This window comes from Mercenaria mercenaria, chromosome 17, assembly GCF_021730395.1.
Source record: "Mercenaria mercenaria strain notata chromosome 17, MADL_Memer_1, whole genome shotgun sequence".
Lineage (NCBI taxonomy): Eukaryota > Metazoa > Mollusca > Bivalvia > Venerida > Veneridae > Mercenaria > Mercenaria mercenaria.
The window spans coordinates 12269914-12290948 of NC_069377.1; the positions used below are offsets into that span (position 1 = coordinate 12269914).

Here is a 21035-nt window from a genome sequence, read left to right on the forward strand (position 1 = left end):
GAAAACTAGTTCAGCTGAGCTATTTTTAGAATGCCAGGTAACTCTTATCAGTGACATCATTCCGAAGTACCCGTATGTCAGACAAGATTCTGTGTTTACATTCGAAGCGTTCTTTGTCTGACAATGGCAGAAAGGCCATACCAAATTGATATGTCGTTCGTCGGAACTACCGCATCAATAATTTCATTCCCGAGAAAAAAAAATAAAAATTACCCGCCCGCACGTACATAAAAATCTCCGAAAAAAAAATTTTTTTTTCGATTACGCGGTCCGGAATTATAACGGCAAAACAGGTTTTATCGCTGTTTTAATGCGTCAAAGTAATATTGATCGGATTTCATGCGTCCGTAATGCATGTAGCTGATGATCCAAACTCAAAAAGTCAGGAGTTATGGTGTTGTTTATTATTTGTTTTAAATCTGGAGTGTCTGTGTTAGTGCTACACATGGCCTTCGATGTGCCTGTAGGTAATGAAATAGGCACATTCTACTTTTGTTCAATACAGTGAAAAGAACGAAGCCCGACTTGTAAGACGTGCACGGGGATGCAGTTAAAATATCTGGAAATATTGTTCAGATATAAAGTTTTAAACCATTTGTTATCAGTTATTTAATTCAGCATGTTAGATCTAGAGCCCAAAGCTGAGGCCAACTACTATCTTAAAAAAATATTTGTTCACAGATCCTGACCAACCTATCACATTGGTTCGGCCCAAATCTTTTTGAACATAACTTCTTTAGTACAGCAGTCAGATATTCTATCAAAACGCATTTAGTCAATTTAAAAATTGTTTAGCTTTTCAAAGTAGTGTTGATATGAAAATAATTTCAAACAAAATCTGTCCTTTTGTAACCCCAGTTTTGCCTGTTTGTACACATGACGCCAGGATATATTTAAAGTTGGCTGTAAATTGATTGAACGAAAGAAACTGAAAAAAAAAACAGACTTCCCCAACTCTAAATTTCAAGTTCAGTCAAAGCACAACAAACAACACTTTTAAGGGTGGCCATATTGGGATCATTCTTTGTCCGTCTGTTATTATTTTTGCCAGAAATGACTCTCTACCACAAAAGCTTAAGCTAGCCTGATCATGATCTGTTAAGAAATTATTCCAAAAGGAATTCGAGCAATGTTGAAGCATCTGTATGCCCAACTCCGTTTGGTCTCACTTGTCAAGTGGTTTATTACTTCCCCTGTCACCTCTATGGGTTGGGGTTCCACTAGGGGCACAAATTTATTCATGTGTGAAAGCCATCTAACTGTGTTTCAGAAGAAATGTTATTCCACACAATCATGTGCCTGTTTTGTCTTAAATATTCCTCATCCTTTGCCATTAAATAGGCACGTCTTCAGATTAATGTAGAAAAATCAAAATTAAAAATAAGTCACTCATTTCTTAATAATTAAAATTACAAAATAAAAAAAAAATAAAGTGATTCAGTGAGTTTTGGCAAGAATTTATTTGCAAAATCATTCATATAGTCTTTAAAACAGATGGAAAAGCTATATACTGTGTTACCCACACTGTAAATGTTTGATTTCTGTGTTATTTCTAAAGAAATGTTAACTTCATATATAATCATAACCGCCTCCTCAAGGGTTCAAGTGGGAAAAAAAAATAAAAAAAGCCCGCTCGCTCCATGTAAAATCTACCCGCCTCTGAAAAAATCAAAATTGAGAAAAAAAAAATAAAATAAAAATTTCGCTCGCCCGCTCCTATTTTTTTTGAAAATTTTCCGAAGAACTATTAATCAATTTGGTATGGCCAAAGCAATTATTTAACACTTATTTCTTCGGATAATAAAGAGAACTGTGACATCAAAATAAAAAGAAAGGGTGAAGGAAACAAACATTGTTGCTGGGGTGAATGCAGGAGCGATTCACGGTACCGTGAAAAAAGGCAGGAAGAAATGAAAGGTGTATTTTTTATACATTCCCTAAACCCACAACCAAACTGGAAAAGTGTGAGAAATGGATCAAGTTGTGTGCCACCAACAAGTTACGAAGTACAGCTGATGTAAAAAGAAGTACCTACATATGTAGCCTACATTTTGTTGGTGGGAAAGGCCCAACTGATGAGCATCCAGACCCAATTTCAGCGAGAGATTCTGCCGAACAGGTAATGTAGGCAGTAGTCGTGGTAGTTTCCCCACCCATTATTGTTAATTTAATGAAGGTATATAATAACTGAAAATTAATAATTATTATGCATTTTATTAAAAAATACTTGATCTACCTTTTCTTTTTCCATTTTGATAGACTGTCAGAAAATAGATATTCTAACTTCTAACTTAGTAAGTGATTACAGATATATTATGTCTACTGTATGTATTATTGCATAATAGAATACACCGACACATTATTTTTAAAATAATGTGAACAAAATATTTTGCAGGTTTCAAGGAAAGCATTCAAAAGACCCGCTCCTTCTGAAAGACTTTCCGTAAAGAGACGGAGGTTGGAACAACAGGCCAGTGATGACAGAATGTCAGCTGCTTCCAGCCTTGTAGAACTTGGACAACAATGCCTACCTGTTCAAAATGAGGCAGTAAACCCGGTATGAATGTTAGTCATTAATTTCACTATAAGTAAGCAGAAGTAATTTAAATAGTATAAAATCTTACAACTATAATTAATAACCAAGTCTGTATTATATAGACAACTAACAGTGCAAAACAGTATGGCTGTTGAAGGAAGGCGGCTTCATAAGGCAGTTTTAGATTAAAACTAGATGTAAATTTTCACAGTATTATCATGACTCGTCGTAATGTTAATTAGGCATTTAAAATATCTTTATATAGAACTCTTCTTTGAATTATGAAAAAAAAATCAGCAGTGTTGTTCAAATTTTCCAGGATGTTCAAGACCAGTGCCAGACAGCATACATGTTTACAGCCACACCAGCCACTGTACACTGTAACTGTGATATCCAAGGACCAACAATTAATACAACAGAATCAGCTACACAGACTTTGTATGACAATTATTTACTTGGTTCAAAAATTGAAAATATAATACTAAAGAATGAACTGGGGAAACCAAAAGATGCACATACACCAAAGAAGCCAACCTATGGAACACTAAGTTTAGAAGAAATAAAAGGAAATGACAAAAAAATGAAGTATTTCACAGGTCTAACATATGTTCAGTTTATGGCTCTGTTCAGCTTCCTTGGAGACAGTGTGAACGATTTGAAATACTGGTCAAGCAAAACACCCACTAAAAGTACTATCAAAGAAAAACGTAAGATACCACCAGTAGAACAATTATTCATCACTTTGGTGAGATTAAGACGAGGATTCGGGTTGGAAACGATGAGCCATCTTCTCCGTGTATCTGAAAGTTATATTAGTACAATTTTCTGTACATGGATACAGTTCATGTACAACCATTTCAATGAACTGAGACATCAAATGTTTCCAGACCGCCATCATTTTACCCATTTTATGCCAAAAGTTTTTAAAACATTTAAAAACATCAGGTGTTCAATTGACTGTACAGAGTTTTTTGTACAGATGCCAAGGGACTTCGGCCGCCAGGGAAACATGTATTCTAGTTATAAACACCATCATACCTATAAATGTTTAATTGCCACAGCTCCAAATGGTGCAACTGTTTATGTTTCCGATCTTTTTGAAGGTTCTATTAGTGACCGGAACATTGTTGAAAAGAGTGGATTTCTCAGTTACCTCAATCCTGGGGATCTAATTCTTGCAGACAGGGGTTTTACCATTGAGGATATGTTAATGTCAAGACAGGTGTCTCTGAATATCCCACCTTTTTTAGGAAAAAGAACACATCTCACACCGAGGGAAAATGTAAAAACAAGACGCATTGCTAAGGCTAGGATACATGTAGAGAGAGTAATTGAACGTGTTAAGAAGTTTCAGTTAATAAGCGGTATTATTCCACTAAGTTTATCACCAATGCTTAATCAGCTTGTTTTTGTTTGCTCTTGTCTTGTCAATTTCCAAAAGCCAATTGTGACTTAATTTTTTTCATAGTCTAGGAGCTAGTCTATTGTAGGTCTACACTGCTTATGAATAGTAAGCTTAGGGTATTTTAGGTTGATCTTGGAATGAGACTCTTCATGTCAAAAAGGAACAACAAATTTGCTCTTTTTCCAGTTGTCGTAGATTTGCAATTTTTGTAATATTTTAAAATGTAATATATACATTTACCTGTATATAAGGTTAAGTTGTGAAGACAATATTTATATAAATTACTCAGTAAACCTTTGAACATCATAAAATAATCACTTTGTTTCTTAGCTTTCAAAGTCACATTCATAAAAGCTTGTCCCTTTTGTGATTATACTGTAAGATTTGTTATCTTTGAAAATGTAAGAAATGAAACAAAGTAAAAACAATATCATTCTGATTTTATTAAGTACTGTTGACTTGCACAGATCATTTAAATATCTGTTGAAATATTTACATTGTTATATATACAAGTGCATGCATCATCAATATGAATATGTATTGCATACCTTTTATGTACATGTACATAATAAATTTTTGAAGAAACTTTAGTTTAATTATTCTTTTAAAAATTGTAGAGTTTAACAGACCCATTTATAGTAATTATCTATAACACTATCCCCTACCACGCTGAACCAAAAAGATACTGACTTGTTCTTTTTTCTACAATGTAGATTTTGATGAAACTTCTCACTGTTGTTAATAAACATATGGCCTATATTTTGGTGAAATAAAATATATAGGTCCGTGTGCTTATTTTTGAGATATGTGATCATGATTAAAGATGACCAGACATTTCACGCTAATTTTAAGACATTATTTTGATTTTTCAATGTGCCATATGTTTTAATATCCTATTCTGACTTTAGAAATAAAGCAACAGTGTCATCGTAATAAATTTACTCACATGTTTTGAATAATTCAGTGTGACACGGTAAAAAATTATTTTACATGCAACTTCTGAACTAAATTAAAGCTTGCAAAAAAGCATGATAAGGCCATTATAAATTACTGACCAAATAGTGAAAAGTGCAAATCTTGATCAGACTGCACAGAAAACTAAATCAGTGTAACACGGTGAAAAAGTATTAAATAGAATTTCTGAACTTATTTAAAGCTTGCAAAAAAGCATGACAAGACTGTTATAAATTACTGACTGAACAGCGAAAAGTGTAGATCTTGATCAGACTGCACAGAAAACTAAATCAATGTAATACGGTAAAGAATGATATTATATGGAAATTCTGAACTTAATTAAAGCTTGCAAAAAGCATGACAAGGCTGTTATAAATTACTGACTGAAAAGCGAAAAGTGTAGATCTTGATCAGACTGCACAGAAAACTAAATCAATATAATACGGTAAAGAATGATATTATATGGAAATTCTGAACTTAATTAAAGCTTGCAAAAAAACATGACAAGGCTGTTATAAATTACTGACTGAAAAGCGAAAAGTGTAGATCTTGATCAGACTGCACAGAAAACTAAATCAATATAATACGGTAAAGAATGATATTATATGGAAATTCTGAACTTAATTAAAGCTTGCAAAAAGCATGACAAGGCTGTTATAAATTACTGACTGAAAAGCGAAAAGTGTAGATCTTGATCAGACTGCACAGAAAACTAAATCAATGTAATACGGTAAAGAATGATATTATATGGAAATTCTGAACTTAATTAAAGCTTGCAAAAAGCATGACAAGGCTGTTATAAATTACTGACTGAACAGTGAAAAGTGCAGATCTTGATCAGACTGCACAGAAAACTAAATCAATGTAATACGGTAAAGAATGATATTATATGGAAATTCTTAACTTAATTAAAGCTTGCAAAAAAACATGACAAGGCTGTTATAATATACTGACTAATTGCAAAAAGTGAAGATCTTGATCAGACTGCAGTGAAAAATCATTATAAAGCTGTTATAAACCTATGGCTAGTTTATTATCCATTTTATTCTTTATAACAGTTCTGAAAGGTTCTAAAACAAATCCGGTATCAAGTTCAGAAAGTCACATTGTGGTCTTAATAGAGAACTACTGGATTCAAGTTCCTAGGAACTCGCATTTCAAACTTTTCTGGACAAATAACACGATGCCAGAGACAGGTTGTGTTTGTTACTAAATTGTCAATGAGTTTCTGGTCTCTTTCAATTCGTTGTACACTTACACCCTTAGGAGACCAAAGCACAAAGTCACACCACGTAAGTCCAGTTACAAGGAGCTGAAACTGTATTTGATAGTAATACATGTGATTTTCCTTAAGCAGTAATGTTTTTCCATCTGGTGCAAAACTTACACAAGAATTATTGAATTGCTTTTTTGTTACATATGAATCAAGGTCTGTATGTAAATCCATTGGTGAAATATTCTTAAACATTTTTAAACACTTTATTTCAATCAAACCAAACTTTGAGCGCCCTGCAGGAACAGACGGATCATACACAAGTCCATCTGGACTACAGCCAAGCTCTGGCCAAAGTTTGCTAACCCAAAACCCAGTTTTGATGCACTTGAATTCTGGGATGACTGTTCTCTTTTGGGTAAGATAGTCTGCCCTTGCCTTAGCCTCGTTGTCGATGCCATATTTCATGTCAGTTGTGCAGAAACTATTTAACTTCCACACATTTCTGGCAATGAAATTTCTTAGTTTGTCGTTGCACACCGAGTTTGATATTAAACTTGCTCCGAGAGCATTAGCAGCCTTTGCGTTTGATGCAGTTACACGGAAATACCGCTGCGATGTCCAGATTTCTGAAACAGACTGGTCCTGTGTCTTTTTAACTTCATAACAAAAGTGATATTCATGTTCATTACATTCCAATTTCAAATTATCAAAGACTGTCATCACCTGATCACGTAAAAGTCCTTTCCTAGAATTATCAACCTCATAGTCACTGTACGAATAGCTTAATAATGTGGACCACATTGAACTATTTCCGTTGAGGGCAAGATTTGTCAAAAAGGAATTTACACCACTGTGTGCTGTGCCTCTTTTAATTTCTGGTCTCGGATCGAAGTTGATCACATGACTGGCTTTTTGCTTATATGAAGGGTATGAAGCATCCGAGATTTTCTGTGGATTTTTCTCTCTCTTCTTGCCTTTATTCCATGCGCACGGCTTACCAGTACACGATATTGGGTCATGTCCATTTTCCTTGCAGTAGTTGTTCAGCGTAAGTAATAAGGCCCCTACATGGGAACATCTACCGAGAGAATTTGCAGGACAATCACATGCTGCATCTAATACAGCACCACTTTTACCAGAAATTGTCACAACTGGATGCCTCACCTTGTTTAGCATAGATGCATCAACATTAGCTTTAACATAATAACAGTCCTGTGTGCCATTGTCTAAAATGGAACTTAAACTTTGACTTTTAACATACTGTTCTCCTTTTCTTAATGGCTTAGCCGTCATATCTCCCAAATTGTCAACATCACTTGAATTGCCTCCATCTGGCAATTTTACCGATTCTAGGAGATAGTGATAAATGTGACCATAGTTGAAATTCTCTGGAATGGGGCGTGAAGGGAATTTCTTCCAGCCAGTGATAGGTGGTAGTGTCGGACCCTTTCTATCAGTTTTTCCAGACACTTCCTTTCGCTTTAACTCATACCATTTCCCATTGTCTACTCCTTCGTCTATCTCCTTGGAACGGCCACTCACAATCGCATCTCTGCATCTGAAAAAAAAGGAAATTTATTTTAAGTTTACACAACATCAGTACTGTGTGATGTCAATGCAATGATGAAATTATCAATCTGTCCATTTAAGAACTTCAAATTAATAGCTGGTGTGGTTCAATCAATCAATACAAAGTTACCCCACCCATAAATAGGCATAATTTTACTAGTGCTATAACAGTTAGTTTTACAAAACAATCCGCCCATGGACTATTCAAGATCGATCAGTACACACCATACAAAACACAAAATGTCTTTGCAATCTGTAAAGGCTTAGTTTGAATATGAAAATACGCGTTACATCACTCATTACTGTACGATTCTTCAACTATGCTAATCAAAAAAATGTAAACATTGAATTTACCTCTTCACCAATTCTGGTTTATTTCCACCTGTTTTCAATCCTCTACATTCTAACCACCGCTTTAGCTGATACACAGAATGATCATCAATTAAACCTGGATAAAACTTTGCCCCAGGAATATCATCTTCAGTCAATTTAATTCCAATTATTGAAGCGAAATTTGCCATTGTATCAGTTGTATCAATGCGTTATCGTGTGTAAACACAGTCGGTTGTGTGGAATCTTTGTCTGAGGTTATACCACGTGACCTTTGTAATGGTCTGAATCTAATTAGTGACGTCAGAGCTGAATGATGCTATTGACCATTACCCTCATTTTTTAAAATAATGCATTGCATTACCATTACATGTAATGGGAAAATAGCTCCATTACCCATTACATTCCATTACTGAATCTAATAATGCCCATTACCATCATCCATTACCTATTGCCCCATCCTTGAGTGCATGCAATACACATTTAATATTATTCTAAAGGACTGCGAACTGTTTTTATGGGTTTTCTTGATTTAACTTTAAATGCAGATAGCACTGGAAGTATGATATCTGCTTTTTTCAAAATTTGTTATTTTAGTACCATAGATACCCATGTATAATGCGCACCCGTGTATAATGCGCACCCCCAATTTTGGCCCAAATTCCTGGGAAAAAACATTTTTGGTCAATTTTGAGGTGAATGGAAAACGAAAGAAGAGTTTACATCGACACCGGTAATAAATCTTATTTCCGCGGCGTAGAGCAGCATCGGTCTCGCGGTACTATCGATTTTTGTTTTCTCGAAAATAAAACCAATAAAACATTGTTTTATTTGTTGTTTTACCTTTTTAATTAACTATTTTGAAAAAATAAACAGCAGCTGATTCAATATTTCGGAATGGTATCTTTCAAAATGACATGAGCTTCTCAATTCAAACCAATAACAAAAGGTGTGATAGTCTTTTTGTCACGATCAAATAGCCAGTAATTACCGGCAATTAACGTGTTACCTCGTGTCAATTATGTTGTTCACAGTTTGATCTCGGTTAAAGATAATTCTCGATCTTTAATTAGATTCATAATTTTTGTGATTTATTAACATTTCTTTCATCAAAATACTTTTGAATTTATATGAAATTAATTCTGTTTGAAAGAAAAATAAACCATTCGATCTTTTACGGAACATAACGGCAATCTTAGATTTTAGTGGTGACAGTAAGCGCGGGGAGTAGTTTCCCTTTACCAAAATGGCGAACATCGGTAATAAAAGTTGGAAAATTTTCTATACCTGTGTATTATGTGCGCCCACGTTTCGGGGGTGGTCCCGGGGGTAAAAAAACTGTGCATTATACATGGGTATCTATGGTACATTAAATGAAGACAAGAACTTATATAAAAGCAGTTACACATATATATCTAGTTCCATTTTTTGTCTGTCAGGTCCTGGCACCAAAATCTCCCCACTTCTTCATAATCTTAGCTCTGGGAGAAGTGATCTTGACTTCTCCCTAAAATCTAAGCCTAGCTTAAAGCCCTGATAACTAACCAGTACTCTTACACTGAACAAAAGCATGCATCTAGTGATACTACCTGATAATGGAGAGCATTATTGAAACCACCGCCACCGAACCTTGGCGGACCACCCGCAAATGCCTGGCATGTAAACAGGTTTACATACTGATCTAGACGACCTTCATATATACAGCAACTTGGTGGCACAAACTTTCTATCATACTCGTCTGAAAGTAAAGATATAATTCATTATTCTAATATAGCTTGATTTAAGGTAGTTCTGCATGTTCGGATCGGAATTTTTCTACCATGTAGAATTTGATAAAACCCTGACTTTTCAAAACTTGAGAATATACTAAGAAGATTCAGTAAATAAGAAAGATAGGGTCGTGCTTTCGAGTTTTTGCTACAATGGTTCGAAAAATTTGGACCTCGCACAACTTTTTATAATGGGAGTCCATGGGAAAATCATAACTTTCATAACATTTTCGCGAATAGAATTTTCTATGTTTTCCAGATAAATAAGGTTACGCAATCACTTCCGGTTTATCAAATCTGCAGAACTACCCTAATTGTCATATACAAACAAGAAGCTGCATTCAATAAACGCTTGATGCCCCCAGTGGCATCCTTGTCGATAGATTTTGCGTCCAAAACGAGGTCAAGGTTAAGGTCAAACTGAGGTCAGGTGATGTTTGAAAATGAGGAATGGTCACAGTTTACATCTGTATTAGTATCAATTCATTCTTGTAAGGGGTATTGATGCTAGACGAAACGGTCCCATTTGGTTAACCAAGAGATGGCCCATATAAAGCAACCTAAGTCCAAAATGAGGTCAAGGTCAAACTGAGGTCAGGTGATGTCTGAAGATGAGGATTGGTCACAGGTTACATCTGCATTAGTATCAAGTCATTCTAGTAAGGGGTATTGATGCTATACGAAACGGTCCCATTTGGTTAACCTCGTATGGACGGACGGACAGGACAATCACTATATGCCTCCCGCATCAGTAGATGCTGGGGGCATAAAAAGAGGACATTAATCAGTGTATATGATGCAATAAACAATGGGTCTGACGTGCCGACTGGTGAGAGACTATCAATGTAGATCATCATGTTTTTTTGTCTGAGCATGAAAGAATGAAAATACTCAAGGCCTTTTTGAGGTTTAACATCTGATATACCACAGTTCATAATTCAAAAGCTTGGATATCTAACCACTCAAAACTAACATCCTGGTTATCAATTCTTGCACATCTGAATTCTGAACAGTGGTATATCAGATAATATACCATGAAATGGCCTTGATTTTTCATTAAAACAGATACTTATCCAACTAAAAACAACAAACTATTACTAAAAAAAAAAGTTCAATTTTAAAAAATATTTGAGGCTTATATTTTCATAAATTTCTTTAAACTGCAATTTAATTAACTTCTGTGTCAATTTAAGTTATGTTTCCTTTGTTAAATTTTAAGTCCCTTTGGCACATTCAAGGTTACATTGTGAATTTCCAGCTTTTCACAATGGAGAAAAACCCAGGTGCCCCTCTTGGCATTATTTCTCATATGGGTCCCTGGTAAACAACCAACCTACCTTCAGGCCACTTGGATGACTGCCTCACATGATGACCTAACAAGAGCTGTCAGTGGACAGCGTGCTCGACTATTCTCAGTGCTTGATAGTATAATATAAGCAATGAGTAAAACTCTAACATTACAATAAGCATATTCTAAGTCGAAAAGGGGCCATAATTCAGTCAAAATGCTTGATAGAGTTGCCTCCTCCTTTTTACAGACTGGGTAATGATGGTCAACAAGTATGCAAAATATGAAAGCAATATCTCAATGGACTTTGAAAATATTTGGGGTGGTACGCAACTTTAACATTTATTCTAAGTCGAAAAGGGGCCATAATTCAGTCAAAATGCTTCATAGAGTTGCCTCCTCCTTTTTACAGACTGGGGTCATGATGGTAAACAAGTATGCAAAATATGAAAGCAATATCTCAATGGACTTTGAAAATATTTGGGGTGGTACGCAAACTATTACATTTGTGTGACGCTCATGTAACGCTAACGCTCACGCCGACGCCGGGGCGAGTAGGATAGCTCCCCTGTCCTTCGATTAGTCGAGCTAAAAATGGCTCAAACCCACAGACATGAGCTGCAAGAGATTCTATTACAGTAAGTCAATGACTATAAACACTTGGCTAACGATGCCTGTATTTCTGACTGTGTAAATGTTGCATGGAGAGCCTTTAAAGTGGTTTATTTTCTTTTGTTTTTGGTTTAAGCCGCGTTTTTCAACAGTATTTCAAAGGAGGGCAGTTAGCATAACTAGTGTTCCTGGATTCTGCACCAGCACATACCTGTTCCATAAGTAACTGCCAACTTCTCCACATGGATCACAGCAAATAGAACCCAGGAAATATTATTTTAGACATAATATCTTTTATCAAATTGTCAAGGAGAACTTATGCCTCGTCCAAGCTCAAACTCAAGACCAAGTGACCTGTAGATCTCGCCATAATAAGCCAAGCGACCTGCCTCACTTTTCATAAAGATACACCAGCAGAAATTGTAAGTGTTAAAAAATACTGTTCACTTTTTGACAACTGACAAAATGTAATACTTTTACTTACTGAACTGTTGCTGAAACCATCTTGACTGTTGATACAGTCCCCAGCCTTGGTCGTCTACAGCACAACATGTCAACTGTAAATCAAACACAGATATAAATCTCTTGTTTAAAGACATCCAATGTATATCTTTTGCTATCACTGTTTCTTTATAAATACAGTTGGAACACGGTATCTCAAAGTCTGAGGGATCAAGTAGTTTACTCCAAGACAACTGAAATTCGAGACATCGAGTGTCAACTGTTTCAACTTCATATATGTAAAACATCCTCGTCAAACAGATTTATTTGACTAAACCTATAAACTTTTCTATACAGCTACATTCACAGTTAAAAGTCACATGTAACAGTATTCTGTTAACCTTAACCCTGCTATACATCCTGTTCGCTTTCAAAGCCTATTAAAATTAGAGAAACCGTTAGCATACAGCATGGATCCTGACCAGACTGTGCAGGCTGTTCTGGATCCATGCTGATCGCAAATGCACTACGTTGGTTTTCTCGTGGTGCAGCTCAATTATTCAGAGAGTAGTAAAATATTAGAAGTAATAACTGAGAAGAATATGAGAGACATATAATTTTATGAATGCATGCATCATTTGCATTATCTCACCTGAGCAGTACATTTTAAACATAGATAAATTCAGAATATATTAATTATTCTACATACCCTGGTCTGAACAAGATCCCACGATTCCGTCAAGTCTCGATTTTCGTCAACATATGCTGTGTTGTAGCCGTATTGTTCCCTGATGCCTCTTCTCATTTTTTCTTTCATTCCTGATTCAATCTATCGATAAAGTAATACAACAACTTAAATTTCACGACTCCTGAATAACAAGATCTTTTTTTAACAATATTATCTCTTGCAAGGAACTGCCATTTTCCACATGTTAATATCTTAGTACATGTGCACTGAAAAAGCCTAAGCCTTATGAGACCACTTTTTGAGTTCATTCCATAGCAAAACTCTGAGGCCAGCCTTGTTGTGCTTCAAGCCTGTTGACTACAGAATGAGCCAAATGAGCTGTCACTACAAAAACTCCTCTATAAAATTTCTAAGTATTGTTTGTTATTAAATATTTAGCAAATTAAAAGTTCCATATATTTTCGCCAATAAGACACATTATTAGGAGTCATATTTCCAAAGTGTGGAAAGTATCTTATAAGCGTGTACTACAAGGAAATTAAAAGAAAAAGAAATCCCAGATTGCATGTTCGATGTTGGGGTGTGTCTTATAAGCGAGTGCGTCTTATAAGTGAAAATATACAGTAGGATGTCTGTCCTAAACAAAAAAAACTGTGAAGGAACGTGTAAGACTTACATCATCTTGGAACACTGCAGCAACAATGGCAGCAGACATCAACACAATGAACACAATAGCTAGCGAAATAACGTACTGAAAAAAAAATGAATCAACATTTATCAGCTGTTACATAAATCATATTAAATTGAACACAGTAAGCATCGAAATGATAAACTGTAAAACTCTTATCAGTATATATATATATATATATATATATATATATATATACAATATATATATCAGCCTTCACATAATAAACATTAAATTGAACATAATTAGCATCAAAACATCATATTGTACATCCTGTATCAGTGTACAAATCAGCCACTATATAATAAATATTAAACTGAACATAATTAGCTTCAAAATGATAAAGCAAAAAACAGTTATATCTATATATATGTATCAACTGTTATATAACAGATAATATTATATACACTTCTCAAATGCGCTCATCTGTTTGGTCGAAAGGGGTGCACGCCCGGGTCTGCAAAAAGCGATATTGACTCACAATAGTGATAATGACTCTTGTGAAATCACTTTTTCTTATATGTAAGAAATATAGGCCAGTCAAATGAGTGCATTTGAGAAGGGCATATAATATAACAATTTTAGACTTATGTTTTGGTCAATATGTGTTTTTACGGACCTGTAAAATTATGGTATTGACCGAGGACCCACATCATTTTTTGCATATTAAACTGAACACAATAAGCATCCAAATGACATACTGTAAAACTTTTCTCAATGAATACCAGATGCTATATAATAAACACTAAACTGAACACAATAACACTCAATGAGATGCTACATACTATTAATAAACATTAAATTGAACAAAATTAGCTGCAAAATGACAAAAGGTGAAACAAATATATATATATATATATATATATATAATATATATATATATATATATATATATATATATATATATATATATATATATATATATATAATATATATATTATATATATATATATATGCTATTACATAATAAACATTAAGCTGAACATAGTGATGCTAGACTGTTAAACTCCTAAAGTAGCAACATGTATATATTCTTTCATGTATACTCACCACAATGACGATGATTTTTTTCTGAGCGAGGGCTCCTGCACATCCGAGGAATGAGAGAAGGACGAGAAATACACCACAAATGACCATCAATATGGCCGCAGATTTGAACAAGGAGCTCCCAATCACGTCTGAGATATAAATCTTGTCTGCCACAGCCCAGATACCTATCCCCATCACTATACCACCACATAGCTGGAAAATAGTAAGCAAGTATAAAGTCAATGCAATCTTGCCTGCGGCTAGAATAATGAATAATGTCCCTATACCTGGGGGGATTTTTACCAGGAAGGGAAGGGGCGAAGGCCTGTGTTTCAGGGGAAAAAATAGCTCAGTACTTGGGCAAAGGGGAATAAAAAAAACTGATGTCAAGTCAATTTTGGGGGAAAACTGCACGATTTAAAAGAAATGTTCTGAGGGGAAGAAGCCTGTTAAAGCAGGGTTGGCAAAAACCCGGGTTTTAAGCATATTGCCCAGCCCAGTGGGTAATACTGGGACAACCCGGGATTTACTGGGCGATAGTGGTCAATACTGGGCAATATAATATTTCAGTTCAAACTTCAATACATATTTCAACACTTTAGTTGACTAACATTCCATATAGTGATAGCAGTGACACCTGCATGCCTAGTGCTATAATATCTATAACAAGAGCTGTCCATAAGACAGCGCTCTCCACTGTTCGGGGATTTGACAGTAAAATGAATATATGTCTCAATAAGAGACCTCTACTTTAAAAGGAAGATACACCAAGGGGCATAATTCTGTCAAGAACACAAATTAGAGTTATTGGAATTGTTACAACACATGCAGATGATGATGGCAAAGATATATTTTTAGTTTCAAGTCTTATATAGTAGTATTAGTACTAAAGTTATGTCCAGAAAACGAAGTTTGTAAAAATTAAGTATAAAAGGGGCATAATTTGGTCAAAAATACATATCAGAGTTATGGGATTGTTACCACACATGCAGATGATGATGATGATAAAGACATAGGCGTAGGAGCCGGGGGGGGGGGCCAGCGGGGGCCAGGCCCCCCCAAAGCTAGGATGGGGGGGCCGAACTATAGTTTGGCCCCTCCAATATTTTGGAAAAGAGATATAACTTGCAGTCTATTATAACATTAACTTTGTATCATATAACTGTTTACAACCTGATTTCTGATTTGCAATTGGCCTTTCCTTGCATTCTGACTGACATCTCTCTTTCCATAAGATGTGTATTGAAAGCCTATACGCACCGAGTATTGTTTGATTACATTTTATAAAAAGAATATAATATTGAGCGCAATCACTACAGTTCCGGTTTGAGCGTCTGCAAAAACGATGTAAGTATTTAACCTGTTTACGTATGTAAACGTTAAGTATTTATGTTTTTCATTGTCCATTCAAGGAAAATGATACTTCCATAACTTTATATCACAATTCGACAAATAAGCGCTATTTTATTGCATGTCCAGGGCTTCAACAGAAGAATGTAAAAAAGTGGCACACTTGATAAGAACAATACATATTTTGCCCAATTAAGTTACAAGCTGCAGACAGTTAAGCGCCTAGTCTTATGCGTATCATCATAATAACTCAATGATTGCTAAAACACAGAGGCATGAGGGGGCCTATGGCCCATTTTTCCCCTGGACAAGGCTTTGTCATGAATGCACTGGGGATCTCACCCCCCCCCCCCCGGCAATGGTTTGGCCCCCCTAAAGTTGAAGTCGCTCCTACGCCTATGAAAGATACATTTTAAGTTTCAAGTCTTTATCTTATATTGCATTAAAGTAATATCCAGAAAGACAAAGAGAAGATTGCAAAAAAAGTTTTAAGTACAAAAGGGGCACTATTCTGTCAAAAATACAATTAGATGTAATGGGGTTTGTAATCACATATTATGCAGATGATTATTATAAAGAAATATTTTTAATTTCAAGTCATTATCTTTTAAAGTACAAAAGATATGTCTATAAACGAAGCTTTCGAAAAAATTTAACATGAAAATAAATCCAAGTATAACAATTTTGTGACCTTGACTTTAGGTATAATGGGCCCAGCCCCTGCAAATACTTTGTTTGTATGCTGGACAATGTTATGTGAACTTACAGTAAGACATAAGCAATAGTAACAAAGATATGACAGAAAAACAAAGGTTGCCGAAAAACTTTAACCTTAAAAATAACCTAAGTATAACAGCTTGGTGACCTTGACCTTGGGTATAATGGGCTCAGCCCCTATACATACATTGTTTGTATACTGGACAATGTTTATGTGAAGTTACAGTAAGATATAAGCAATAGTAACAAAGATATGACATAAAAACAAAGGTTGCTGAAAAACTTTAACCAAGAAGGGTCAGGCCAATGCTGGGGCGAGTAGAATCGCAGTCTCGACATAATAATTGTTGATATCAAATACCAAGGCTTTTTAAAGCTTGCAGAATGTTGTAAGTTAACTTTTGATTGGCTAGCGGAAGGGTTGTCAGAACGAGGCCATCAATAGCTTGTTGTCAGATCCTATGCGTAGCGTAATAGGAGATGTACTTTAGTCAGATTGTTAGTCAATTGAAAGGGTGTTTTCAAATTTTGGTATTATTCAGACAAAACTCAGAAACAGACTTGGGATCTAAACCCAACCCGGGAAACCCAGGGGTGTTTACCCGCCCTGGGCGGGTAGTCGCCAACCCTGTGTTAAAGGCCCCTATTATGAAGGGACACGGCAGTGTGAAAGTCAGCTAAATCCCCCGCCACTGTTATGGATAGTGAAAGGGTAAACCTTTGACCTTGAGCTGTGACCTTGATCTTGAACTGATATGGCTGACTCATGAATTCCGCACATGGTCTTGATGAGGCGATCATTTGACCAGTTTCAAACTTGACCTAGATATCATCAAGATGAACATTCTGACCAATTTTCATGAAGATCCATTCAAAAGTATGGCCTCTAGAGAGGTCACAAGCTTTTTCTATTTTTAGACCTAATGACCTAGTTTTTGACCGCAGCTGACCCAGATTCGAAACTGATCTAGATATCATCAAGATGAACATTCAGACCAACTTTCATACAGATCCCATGAAAAATATGGCCTCTAGAGAGGTCACAAGGTTTTTCTATTATTTGACCTACTGACCTAGTTTTTGAGGGCACATGACCCAGTTTCAAACTTGACCTAGATATCATCAAGGTGAACATTCTGACCAATTTTCATGAAGATCTTGTGAAAAATGTGGCCTCTAGAGAGGTCACAAGGTTTTTCTATTTTTAGACCTACTGACCTAGTTTTTGACCGCACGTGACCCAGTTTCGAACTTGACCTAGATATCAAGATGAACATTCTGACCAACTTTCATAAAGATCCCATGAAAAATGTGACCTCTAGAGAGGTCACAAGCAAAAGTTTACGCACGGACGCACGGACGACGGACGCTGCGCGATCACAAAAGCTCACACTGTCACTTTGTGACATGTGAGCTAAAAAGGGGGTATAATTCTAACAAAATAAATGCTACAGTTATGTTAGAACTTATATGTCCTTTGTGGTCATCTCATGATGTCGAAGACATGTAAATATTGAAAATATATGGCGAAAAAGTTTTAGAGAAGCCTACTTTAAATTTGTGGCATGGATGACGACAAAGGCGTGAAAACAAAAGCTCTGCTATTTAACCTTTACCATTCTAAATTTCTATAATGAACTTGTCCATCTTTCAATTTGGACAGTACCATTAACTGTTAAAAGGGGTGCTTACCAAAAAGATACTGGCTGAATAGCGAACAGTGCAAATCATGATCTACACTGGCCGCAAAGGCAGAATTACTCCTGTCCAACTGATGGTAAGGGTTAACAAATTGAAAATACTTGTAAATACTGCGCTTCGCTTTGATTGGTTAAGTTAGAATTCTTGATGTCAGGTTGATATAATGAATAAACACCATTCTTTTACAAATCCATATGTTCAAATTTTCAAGAAATAAAGCTTTTATCCAAATGAAGAATTTTAATGAATAATGTCATCTGAAAAGCATTTCTGTCAATAATGGTTTTAAGCAATCTAACATATCAAGCAATGGAAACAAAATGAAATTCATGTTCAAATTGTAATTTGCTGATGTAACAGCTGCTGTTTCACCCACACAGCATGCAAACCCACCTCCTGAGTTTCATTTATTACTGCAGTAGAAGATGTAGATGCAAAAATGAGGGAGGTCTGAGAGTTCTCAACTGCAAAAGGAAAAGTAGCCAAGGCTGCTAGGTAGGATGTCCTTGCTCCCGGCCCTTTAATAAACCCTTGCACATACCTGTTTTAAATCCCTGCACATACCTGTTTTAAACCCCTGCGGGCTGCACATACCTGTTTTAAACCCCTGCACATACCTGTTTTCTATGTGCAGGGAGAGAAAATGTTTATACTTACGAAGAAGAGAACATTGAGAACTAGAAGAAAGGCCTTGAGGCCTGCCTGTGAGAGGCACATCTTGACAAGTCTCTAGTTATACCACGACACTCTGGAAATAAAGCAAAATTTACTATGTAGAGCTATTTGCTTCACTGTTAATGTTATAATAATTCATACAAACATTTATGTTACAGCCCTACAGAATGTTACTGAATTTCTTCTCTAATTCAATGAACAATATCAAGATGTGAAGTATGTTCATCAAATTCCAGCGAGGAATATTTAGTAAATTATCACAGAAAAATAATATTGGTGTCCATTTGTAAGTTCTATATTGAATATAGTGTGCTTAACATATATTTTCTCTCGTAGCATTTTTATTACTCTATTAAATTTGTTTTAATTGTTGTATAGTTGGTTCAAAAGCTCTCCAGAGCTAATTATGTTTTTTGTAATGTTGTCTTCTTGCCGACTCAATATAAAACTTATTGTATCGTATTGTTGTAATGACAAACATTCTTCTTTTTTGGTAACCTACAAATCATAGGCATTCGGTGCATTTGTTTGGTCAATAAATTATAGGAAGTGGCTATTCCTACGGTCCCGTAAGAATAGCCTCACAGGCTATTCCTACGGCTCTCCCGTAAGAATTGTGAAATAGCCCGCAGGTGGCTATTCCTACGACTCTAAAGACATTTTGTATGGCCATCTTGTATTGCATTGCACTGAATTAATTCAACCGGTATATTTTCGAATAAATTGTTTACCTTTGTCAATCTTTATTTCTCTTCTCTATTTTTTTTATCACAGAGACCTGAAGGGGACATACAACCTGTAACATGATATTCAAAACATGATGTAAACTTAGAATAATGACATATTTATTACTCACAATATTATCATTACATTCATTGAATTGATTGATTTGTTGCATATATCTATACATATATAGAATCTAGATCTTACTATAATCACTCGATGACAACAATATTACACATAGACATAAATAAGCCTTTTCCATTATTCGAAATCACTTCCTGTTCTGTCGTTGTGATACTGAAAAGCAAACAATTTGTTCGAAATTATGCCATATGAATTAATTCAGTACAATGCAATTCAAGATGGACATACAAAACTGTCCATAGAGCCGTAGGAATAGCCACCTGCTGGCTATTTCACTATTCTTACGGGAGAGCCGTAGGAATAGCCTGTGAGGCTATTCTTACGGGACCGTAGGAATAGCCACTTCCTAAATTATAACAATGCTATAATTAGGAATAAAAAAACATCAATAGACAGTCCAGGACCCAAAAAAAAATCCAGCACCCATTTGCTATATCCACTGATTGCTTTCAATCAATGTATATACAGAAAATGTATGCTGGATTTATTTTTGGGTCCTGCCTGTCTATTGATGTTTTTTTAATCCTATATAGCATCATTATTGACGAAACAGATGCACCAAATCATGCCTATGCGGATATCCTCACATGGATTCCTTCGTTAGATAATTAAAAAAAATGCGTCCTGATACACCACATGTCAATAAAATCTTTTTCTGAAGCTGTCTTTTATCTAGATCAAGTTTTTTACCCCACCCACCTGTAATTACAGGTAAACAACAGGTAAACATTACGATATCAAGGTAAGTGTTGTACATTTACGTCGTATACATCAAATGGCTATCAAAATAAATGAATACCGACGAAAGATTTCTCTTGCTAGTCAGAATTAACTGTACTACACTGTATCTTGTCCCGTGTTCGCAACCGCTAACTTTGAAGTTTGAAACTCTCTAATGGTGGAGGTATCTTGGGACGAAATGCGGAAGTGATCTGGACTGCGTCTTCTCATTTTTATTTTGTTTTCCATTCGACAGTCAAACAATAAGAACCAGTCTCGTATTTACACACCTGCCCAGGTGCGTATATGTTGGATGACTCAATCATATTCAATTAGCCTAGCTTAATTAGGTCGTGACAATATTTGAAAAGTGCCCTTTCTAAAAAAAATTCTAATTCAGTGATTAATAATATGAAAATATCCGAGTGTAGGCTGACAATGGTGTATATTACATAAGCCATTTATTATGACCAGAGGTCA

At 35.5% G+C, this 21035-nt stretch overlaps 2 protein-coding genes across 7 annotated transcripts in view; one reads left to right on the forward strand and one right to left on the reverse strand.

Moving 5' to 3' along the window:
- LOC123537474 (tetraspanin-4-like) overlaps window positions 1–20786 on the reverse strand; it is a 34207-nt gene extending 13421 nt beyond the window's left edge. Inside the window, exons 1-8 of one of the 6 annotated variants that reach the window (XM_053529055.1) lie at window positions 20635–20752; window positions 19700–19764; window positions 18951–19041; window positions 14547–14738; window positions 13485–13559; window positions 12830–12949; window positions 12164–12236; window positions 9600–9748 (exon numbers count right to left, since the gene is read on the reverse strand). In XM_053529055.1, coding sequence (XP_053385030.1) covers window positions 9600–9748; window positions 12164–12236; window positions 12830–12949; window positions 13485–13559; window positions 14547–14738; window positions 18951–19010 — 669 coding nt within the window. In that variant the 5' untranslated portion in view covers window positions 19011–19041; window positions 19700–19764; window positions 20635–20752. The other 5 variants (XM_053529057.1, XM_053529054.1, XM_053529056.1 and 2 more) reach the window with 5 other exon arrangements.
- Window positions 122–4526, forward strand: LOC128550290 (uncharacterized). Its single transcript, XM_053529059.1, has 3 exons — window positions 122–2119; window positions 2396–2557; window positions 2856–4526. Exons 2-3 carry the CDS (start codon window positions 2486–2488, stop codon window positions 3990–3992), a joined length of 1209 nt encoding a protein of 402 aa, XP_053385034.1. The 5' UTR covers window positions 122–2119; window positions 2396–2485; the 3' UTR covers window positions 3993–4526.
- Window positions 20787–21035: the final 249 nt, after the last annotated feature.